Source organism: Pagrus pagrus (assembly GCF_965226575.1).
Source record: "Pagrus pagrus genome assembly, chromosome: 19".
NCBI classification, from domain to species: domain Eukaryota; kingdom Metazoa; phylum Chordata; class Actinopteri; order Spariformes; family Sparidae; genus Pagrus; species Pagrus pagrus.
Genome location: NC_140203.1, coordinates 27,020,386 through 27,029,992, shown reverse-complemented (window position 1 = coordinate 27,029,992; position 9,607 = coordinate 27,020,386). Strand labels below are relative to the sequence as shown.

Genomic DNA, 9,607 nt, shown 5'->3' with positions numbered 1-9,607 from the left:
TCTCGCATGGAAGACCTAAAAATAAGGCATTGCAATAATCCAGCCTAGACGAATCAAAGGCATGAATCAGGATTTCTGCGTCAGCCGTGGACAAGACATGTAACACCAAGGTTCTTGACAGTTGAACTTTGAGAAATAACACAGTTGTCAAGAGTTACGGTCACTCGATCAAAGTGGTGTCTCTGTCGAGCAAGGGCAATGGCCAGCATCTAATTTTTATCTGAATTCAGGAGCAGGAAGTTTTCTGACATCCATTTCTTCACTGCATGCACGCAGGTCTCTAATTATGTGATTTGAGATTCAGCATCAGCTTTCATAGGCACATACAGCTGAGTGTCATCCGCATAGCAGTGGAAATGTATATTTCATAACTCTGAATAATTTGGCCAAGTGGTGAAATATATAAAGAGAAGAGCAAATGTCCCAGAACACAGCCCTGGGGAACTCCATACTTCACATCAGTAAATATTGATGTAGTACTATTGTAGGAAAGACTTTAGTCAAGTGAGAGCCAGGCCAGAGATGCCAAACTGACTTTCGAGTCGGTCTGACAGTATGCCATGATCTATGGTATCAAATGCAGCACTTAGATCCAATAACAGAAGCACTGAGGTAGAGTTTTTTTTTTTATTATTAAGTAGGTAGCCTGAAAGTTGCTGGGACACAACTCTTTCCAAGACATTAGAGAAGAAGGGAAGGTTGGATACTGGTCTATAATTATTTAGAGATCCTGGGTCAAGATGTGGTTTCTTAAAGGTATAGTTGGTAATGTTGGAGAGCTAGCAAGATTTGAAAGTGGCACCTCGTCTAAGCTCCACCCCCTTCTCCCCCTCCCGTCAGTGCTCCGTCCAAAGCCCCGCCCCCACAAACTTGAACGGGCATCAGACAGTCCGTCAGCAGGGCAGAGGAGAGCTGTTAGCATTTGGCTAATACAAGCTACAAAAGTAGCTAAGTTGGCTAATGTTTCATATTTCATGAAAATAACAAATCCCCCTGAAGCAAAACAAATAATTACCTGTCCAACAGAAAGACAGCAACCTCTGCATCACTTCTGGAAGTGCTACTTTTGGCTGCATTTTCTCTGCCACTGTTATCTCCTGCTAACTGTGCTAACTCTTCTTCTGTTGTTTTATGGCTGTTGGCAAACAACTGTTAGGTGTGCATTACCGCCACCTTCTGACCTGGAGTGTGTATCTCCTGCTACCTCCATATGCAGGCTGTGTCCAAATTCAGGGGCTGCAGCCCACGAAGTGCGCATTTGAAGGCCAATTACGTCACAATGCTGCGCGAAGGCTGTCCAAATTCGAGGGCTGCTTCAAACGCAGCCCACAAATGCAGCCTAGCCTTCCCTCTGTTTGGAGGACGCATCGCTACTATCCTTCGCGGCCCGCTATATCCCAAGATCCTTTGCGCACCGCTGCTCAGTCCCAAAACAGAAGAGGAGGCAAGAGAAAATGGCGACATCAAGTGGCGAAGACATGACATTTAAATTTAAGTAAGGGGTTTATACTCGGTTTTTAGTCATGTAACATCCAACGCCAGATATGATAAACTTCAAAACCTCCAAATTTCAACTTTCAGTTAAAATACGTGACGCTGGTGATGCTATGGTAAATATAGTTGTTATTCACCAACGGGTTCATGTTTATTTTGTAATGTTAATGATTCAATTTAGATATGACACATTTTATTGTTAATTTTTATACACACACAAATAAATGTACACGTTTGATAGATTTGAACCAAAACAGACTTTAATGCATCTCTTCATTCACAATCGTGACGTAAGGGTAAGGGGCGGGAACATCTGGTGAGGCAACCAGGAAATACTCCGAAGGCTAGACCGTCCCATTTAACAACGGTGGACGAGGCCTTCAAAGACCTGTCTGAAGGACCCGGCCCTCGTGGACCGCGAAGGCTAGGCCACTGAAGGCTGCAGCCCCTGAATTTGGACACAGCCGCAGTGTGCTGAATATATCCGGCAACACGTGACACGTGATGAGTTCGCGCAGGGAGGAGGGGGGGACAGAGGGGGGTGCAGGCAGGACGAGACATGAAGGCATCTGATTGGTTCTTTCAACTCGGACCGAGAGGGAGGGATTGGTCAGAGTTTTTACAGGCCTGCAGCTGCCACAGAGGTCTGATTTATTTCGTTCCTTTTTCTGAACACATTATGTGTGGACTACTCTCAGGATAGGAAGACCATTTCACCCAGTATAACAAAAAGTGTTTCTGAACAGGATTACCAACTATACCTTTAAGTAGAGGCTTAACCACCACAGACTTACAACTAGCAGGGACAACACTGGTCATGAGTGATAAATTAATAAATTAATAAAATTATTTTTTTTAACTCCCAGTGCTGGCCATAGATCCTTAAACAGTTTTGCCAGAAGGGGGTCCAGGTAGTTGGTTTTGAGGATGAGACCATTTTAGACAATATCTCAAGAGAGATATTTTCAAAAGTGTTACGGGCTGAGACTAACTGATAATCAGCAGAAGGCTGTTTTACAATCAACTTTGCCGAGGAAGCCAGAGATGAAGAGATAATTTTGTTTCTAATCTCATCAAAAGAAATCTAATAAATCATTTGCATTAAAGGGTGCACAGCTCACAGACTGTGGTTTTTGAGTAAGTTTAGCCATGGTGTCGAAGAGAAATCTAGGGTTGTGTTATTATTGTTTATTAGGCCCTACTGACTCGAATATTTTACTTATGTCACAATTCCGAGTCACTTAAGTAAAATTATGACAGTTAGTAAAAAGAAGTGCAGTTAAGATAAGAATAAGATATGAGATATTTTAATATCTGTTTGTAGTATTGTATTCTATATGACTTTCACTTTTATCGTTTTCCTTTCTTGGCAGAGATGGACAATACAAATCAGGTTAACCCATACAAATACATCACATATCGTTATAAGAGAGCATACTGATGAAAAGATAAATGAAATGTTAAAGTTCCTGGTGTGACCAGAGAGGGCAGGAGAGTTCAGCTAGTTTCTCCCGCTGCTCTGCCTCCTCTGACGGGCTCCAGCTTCTAATAGAGCCCACTCCCTCCCTTTGACTCCAGCTCCAGGCTTTACCTCCTGCCTCTTTAGATCAATGGCACCATACTCTGTCTAGGTCTCTCTACTACCTCTCTCTCTCTCTCCCTCCAGCTGTATAGACCTACAGAGAAGAGAGAGAGAGAGAGAGAGAGAGAGAGAGAGAGAGAGAGCGCGTCAGAGAGAGACAAGACACACACACACACACACACACACAGAGAATAGAGAGACAGAGAGAGGAGACAGAGACAGAGAGAGACACAGAGAGACAGAGAGAGAAGAGAGAGAGACAGACAGACAGACAGACAGACAGACAGAGAGACACACACACACACACACACACACACAGACAGAGAGAAAGAGACAGACAGAGAAGAGAGAGTGAGAAGAGAGAGAGGGAGAGAGAGAGAGAGAACGCGACCCTCTCCCTCCACACTCCTCCTCCTCCTCCTCCTCTACCGACCCTCTCCATCAGTGCTCCCCGGCAGACGAAGCAGACCTCCGGGAAGGCAACGTGGATGTTAACCCTCCGCACCGCACCGGGCAGGAGTGATGGAGACTCTGCCCTCGTAGTTACTGGAACTTATTTCAAATCCTGTACAGGAGGAAACTAAACGCGTGTGTCTGCTGTGCTTTGGAATTTCTCTTTTCATTTTTGCTTTTTGGGATCCAAGCCGGATCGGATAGGATCGGTTCGGATCGGGGAGGGTTATTTTTGAGGAGAGGAGAGGTTGTTTTAGCCCTCTCCCTCCTCCTCCTCGTCATCATCCTCCTGACTCGTCACCTCGTGGCTGATCTTCTTCTTATTTTGATTTTTCATTGACAGTTGGATTGTGTGGAGGATTTCTGAAAAAATCAAACAAGAGCAGGATTTGTGGCTGTTTTGCTGCTGTGGTTCCTCGGGCTCAACGGGACTGGAGCAGGGCAGCATGGAGCCGGTTCTGGTAGGATGTATTGGTGATATTTGGGAGGTGCTGGTGCTGAGAAGGAGGAGGACAGACGGACTCCACCTGCTGCTGCTCTGCTGGCTGCTGGCTGCTCACCCCAGAGCTCACGGTGAGTGCGAGAAAATGAATGTGTGCTTTCTGCGTCCATCCCGCAGTGTGCGGGTTCTGCCCCAGTGTGTGTGTGTGGCTGTGTGTGTGAGAGAGAGACAGTGTGCGTGGTTCCAGGGGGCTCTAGTTGCCGCAGACCAAACGAGAATTGACAATTTGTTGCGTCTCCTTGTTGGCTGCTGTTTAAATCCCGACTCCAACCCGGGAGGACTGGGGTCGGACCGTGTCGAACTGGGTTTACTTGGCTCTAATGTGTGTGATCAGGTTATAGGCTGCAGGGTTCCACTGGGTTTAAATGGGTTTCATTGGTCTCTGATCATGTGTCAGGCTGCTCCTTTGAGCAGGTTTTAGTGAATTGGACTAGATTTTGCTGCCGCCTTACCTTTGACACTCCCCAATAATCAATTCAATGGGACCGATCAGCTGGAGGCTGCTGGTTTGACAGGATTTTTCAGGATTTGATTGGGTTTTTGTGTGTCATGGGGCTTCACTGGGTTTCAGATGATTTCTGCTTGTCTGATCATTGGTTTTGCTGGGTTTCAAATGGATTTCACTGGGCTTCAGCAGTCTGATCATGTGCTAGGCAGCTTATTTAAGACGGTCTGAATGAATATTACTGTTCTTCCACCTTCACTGCAGTCCTTAATGGTTCATTTTACTATCCAGGTTTAGACTGTTAGGGCCACATGTTTCGTGACTATCCTGGGTTTGATCCGCTTTTTTGTGTTTCATCAGAACTGATATCTGTGAGCCTTATCGTGTGCTAGACAGCTGCTTTGAGCAGGTTTCAGTGAATGTAGCTGCTATTTTACCTTCTGTCCATATGAAAGGATTCACAGACACGGAGCAGGTTTAGGCTGCTTGGCTTCAGCAGGTTTCATAGGGTCTAGTCATTTGCTCTTTCAGGATCTTTTACTGCCCAGGTTGCTTCCAGATTGATGAGGATTGGTGTATCTGACTGGCGTTTACCAGCTTTTGCTAGCATTTACCACTTTGGATCTGGTTGTGACTGTATTTGCTGTATTTGATATCATATTACACCTGCTTTGATCATATGTTAGGCTGCTAGTTTGAGCAGATTGGAATGAATCCTACTGGGTTTTGCTGCTTTTTAATTTTCAGCTTCCCGTAAAATGGTTTAGTTCAGACAAATAAAATACTTTATTTCTCTAATGGGAAATGCCAATGTTACCTTCCAGTCCAGGCACCACCCCCCTGCCCAGCTGCTGGTTTGTGGTCTCTCTGTATATCTCTCTCCATCTTTCTATAAAGACATAGATATAGTTATAAATGTGTATCTAGTATAGTATGAATATCACACCTGTCAGATATTGTGCTCATATAACCTTTTCCACTGAAGAACCAGCTGTTCTGTTTGAATGTTTAAATGAATCATTGGTTCAGTACACTTTAAATATCCCAAAGCATTGTTTAAGAATCACTTAATATTCGTTGTTTGGTTTATAATTTTGGTCAGTGAACAAACTGATCTGAGAGCTGACTGGGCTGACTCTCTCTCTCTCTCTCTGCCGCTCTGTGTGTGTCCTCTTGCTGTCAATAAATTATGTCCAAACGCTTTAATTAAGCTAATTGGTGGTAGGAGAGCACACACACACTCACACACAAACCCCGGCACTCACACACACTGTAGCTGCTGGACCAGCTGAGCAGTTCTTAATCAGTGTGTATGTGTGTAGTTTCTATTTCTTCAGCAGCTCAGCTGTAAAATCCTCTGCTGAATATTTTACTCAGGCAGAGCATTTATCTGTGTGAATGTAACAGTACACACACACACACACACACACACACACACACCCTTCCTGACTCATTCATGGAACCTTCTCACACATTGCTTCAGAAAATTTCCTGAGCGGTACACAGAATATTTTTTAACAGGTCCTGAATACGTTCACAGGTGTATTCAGGGGTTCCACCTATTTAAACTGGATAGCCAACAGTCTGCAGGATATTTCACTGATGACTTCCTCTACTTTACCTGACAGAGAGGTAACCAGTGGGTAGTCTTTGGTTGGAATTTCTGTAAAACCTGTAGGCTGTTGGAATACCATCGCACATGAGCACTCCCTGCTAAAAGGCCCACAGACCATTCTTACTCCCAGCGCATCAAATATAGCAGACTGGTCAGTGGCCAATGGAATTAAGAATGAGAAGTTCTGAGTCAGATTTGGTAGGGGTGGTTGGACGGATTATACACTGAACTTTCTCTCTGGAGATTGGAGTTTGTTTGTGACCAAGAATCAAGAGTGTGTTATGTTATGGTAAAAGTTATGTTACATTAGCAAGTTAACGTATGTGAGGGACATCACTTACATTACGTGCATGATTTACGTCACTTACGAGTGAAAACGTGTTGGATTACAACAGCAATCAAAAAGGGAGAAATTTTGCCAAAATCAATTGATTCCAATCAAATTATTGCAAGGGTGCTGAGTAAACAAGGTCCATTTTGTTGAACTGACATGCAAGTTCATACCATTGACTGATAGGACGCCTCCAGTGCTGACCATCTAGGGAATCGAGAGCTGGATTTTCAAAAACGGAGGAAGCTTGTTGTGTTGCACCATCCACTCTTTTATTAACCCTCCACTGTATAAACTGCTTCAGAAAATAACATGCTTTACACATAGTTATGAGATAGGATTCAATGGTACAAATAAGTCATGTGAATAACTATGTGTACTTTCTGTGCTGTTAGTGACCAAGTTAGCATGCTAACTGGCAGTTACTATTGCGAAAAAGGTATGGTACAGGAAACACAAGGGGATACCATTTCATTTTGTGTAAAACTGCTCAGTGTACATCATCTCTCTCAATATACGTCACCAGCACCAACATGGCGCTCAACAGGGCACAGAAAAGGTATAGAAAAAGGTGAAAATCACGTCATTCACACCTAGACTCACCTAGCCCTAACAACCCACATGAAGGCTGGTTTGACCAACGACCCACAAGTGGCCCTAACGACTCTGAAACTCAGAGCTCACACATGTAATTAACTTCTCTGTAAGGACACTCCCACACAGAGTTTAAAAGCCTGCAGCTCCTCCAGTTAGTTAGAACTGAAGAAGCCTCTTGGGTGAGAGGTGAAATGTTTTCAACAAACTGAAACAAGTCCAGTTGACTATGATACAGCAATTAGATTTACCATGACCTGGATGACTGAGAACCTTCATCAACATTGCTGGAATTAGTTTCCATGACTACATTGAATCTTAAGACATGTACTGCTGTACGTGGCTGCTTGTTAATCTGTATATTGGGTTGATTGCTAGCAGAACCTCATGATTTTGCAGGTTAAAATTAAATCAGATTGGACTCATGCATGAAGCTAACGAGTTGGGATCACTTCACATCAGGAGGTGAATTAGTCTTGTGCCCTTTGTTGTTGAAATCAGTGCGGACTGAGTTTCAGTGTTACCACCTGGGGAGAAAAGATTTCAAGAGAAAGGGTAGAGTAAGCTGTTAGATGGTCAGAAAGTCAGAAACACAGCTGATGGTAAGAAATTGTTTACAATAATTAGTGTAGTTCCTTCTCGTGCCACTGAGATGTTTCAGCCTCCGACTGAATGAAGATGGATAGAGTGTTTGAGGAAGTGTAGCATAGGTGAATACATCATTGTTTTTGTTTAAGCTGCATTATTAGATTATTCCCAATAAGTTTTAACCTCCATGATTCATCATTAAACTCGACATGAGGCTGGTGAACCTGACAGATCACCTTTTCATTTAAAACTGTCACACACTGTAGGAAACGAGCAACCTCTCTGTTTCCATCTGGTGTAGCACAGAGCATGATGGGTAACATGTCAGACCAGGCTGATGAAGTCTAAATTGATTAACTGGAGGGTCAAGGATGATTCCAGTGTCCACTACAAATTTTATGTTGACCTGAGAAACAGTAGTCAAGAAGCTTCACTCAGGACCAAACTGTTAGATGACTTGTTTGTGGAACAAAATAACAATGCTAGTCATGCTAACTGCTCTGTGTGTCTGTAGGCACAATGGAGCTTGGAGCTAAATGCTAACATGCTCAAAATTACAATATTAATATGCTGATGTTTAGGAGGTTTACCATGGTCACCACCTTGGTTTAGCATGTTGGCATGCATAGTCAAACCTTTGACCTGCTATTGGCAACATTTGCACCACTCCTCTGTTTCTGTCTGTCTCTCTGGCTGAATGTGTGTGTGTTATGTAGGGGGTGTGGTCACTTGAACAATGCTATAGGAATCAGCGCCGTGTTAGTATTAAGACTAAGCAGATTTATCTTTGAAGCTTTGCCGTTATCCAGAGGACGGTTTTGTTTTTACTCTCCATTCATTCACACCATTTAGAAGTGAACACTTTCCTGCATGTACACTCTGTTTACACTCTGCTCCCCTCTGGCCTACAGTCCTGGTTGGAATATTACATCAAAATTTGTGCTACATGTATTGCATTTCTCATTTATTGAATAGATCTTTATCATATCATGCATCATATATGATATATATATATATATATATATATATATATATATATTTTTTTTTTTTTTTGACTTACCTTACCTTTTTCTCAACTTATCTCATCTTGTCTAAACTAATTCAAATGTGTCGTATATTATTGCATCTTACTTTAGCATGCATAGCTCTTCTTGACTCTTCACATCTCATCTTATCTTTCTCCACCATGTCTTTTGTGTTTTCGAATCTCACCCTTCTTGACTTGTCTAATACACTCTGATCTCGGTCCCATCTCATATTATCTCATCTAATCTTGTTTATCATAGCACATTTTGTCCATATTATCTCAATTTGCCTTTAACAGTTTCTTTTTTTCTTCCCTCTAATGTTTTTCTTTCCTTGTCTCATCTCGTACGGTCTCATCAAGTTTTGTCTAATCTTATTTTATCATGTCTTATTATATTTCATTTATTCTTTTCACATATCTTGTCTCACCTTGTCTAGTCTAGTACATCTCATGTGTTTCTTCATTGTCTCATCTTGTCTTGCTACATGGTTTCTTGTCGCACATTTTATTGCATTATTTTATCTCATGCCAGCAAAGTTTAATGTGACACCGCCATGTTGATGTTTTTCCTAGAATGTCATAATTACTGCTGCTCCAGGACCATCACTTCTACTTATCAGAAAGTGACAAAATCCAGCTCTGGTGCAAGCCATTGTGGCTGAATGGGTTAAGTTCAGGACTTTCAGCCAGGAGACTGGGGATTGTAACATGCTTTGAACATATTTTTATGTTTTATACCTAGTTCACCGTTTTTTTCCCCCTCAGTTTTCTGTGGCAGTTTGGTTAGGGTTAAGTGACTAAAATACTTGGTTAGGTTTAGGATTAAAAAAGAGCCCTTTTACAACATTACAAAGCCTAACTTCTCCCATGTGTCTGCAGACACATTATGGCATTACAAAAATATGATTTGTCAGTTTCAATAATTGTCATGAAGCAACATTAATTATAATGTTCCAGGAAAAGCCTTGCTAAAGGA

General features: G+C 42.5%; 1 protein-coding gene across 1 annotated transcript in view; it reads left to right on the top strand.

Annotated features, from left to right (window-relative positions):
* The first annotated feature begins 3,485 nt into the window (after positions 1-3,485).
* dcc (DCC netrin 1 receptor) overlaps positions 3,486-9,607 on the top strand; it is a 341,027-nt gene continuing 334,905 nt past the window's right edge. The window contains exon 1 of the mRNA XM_084383879.1: positions 3,486-4,102. Coding sequence (XP_084240005.1) covers positions 3,976-4,102 — 127 coding nt within the window. The 5' untranslated portion in view covers positions 3,486-3,975. The remainder of the gene's footprint in view (positions 4,103-9,607) is intronic.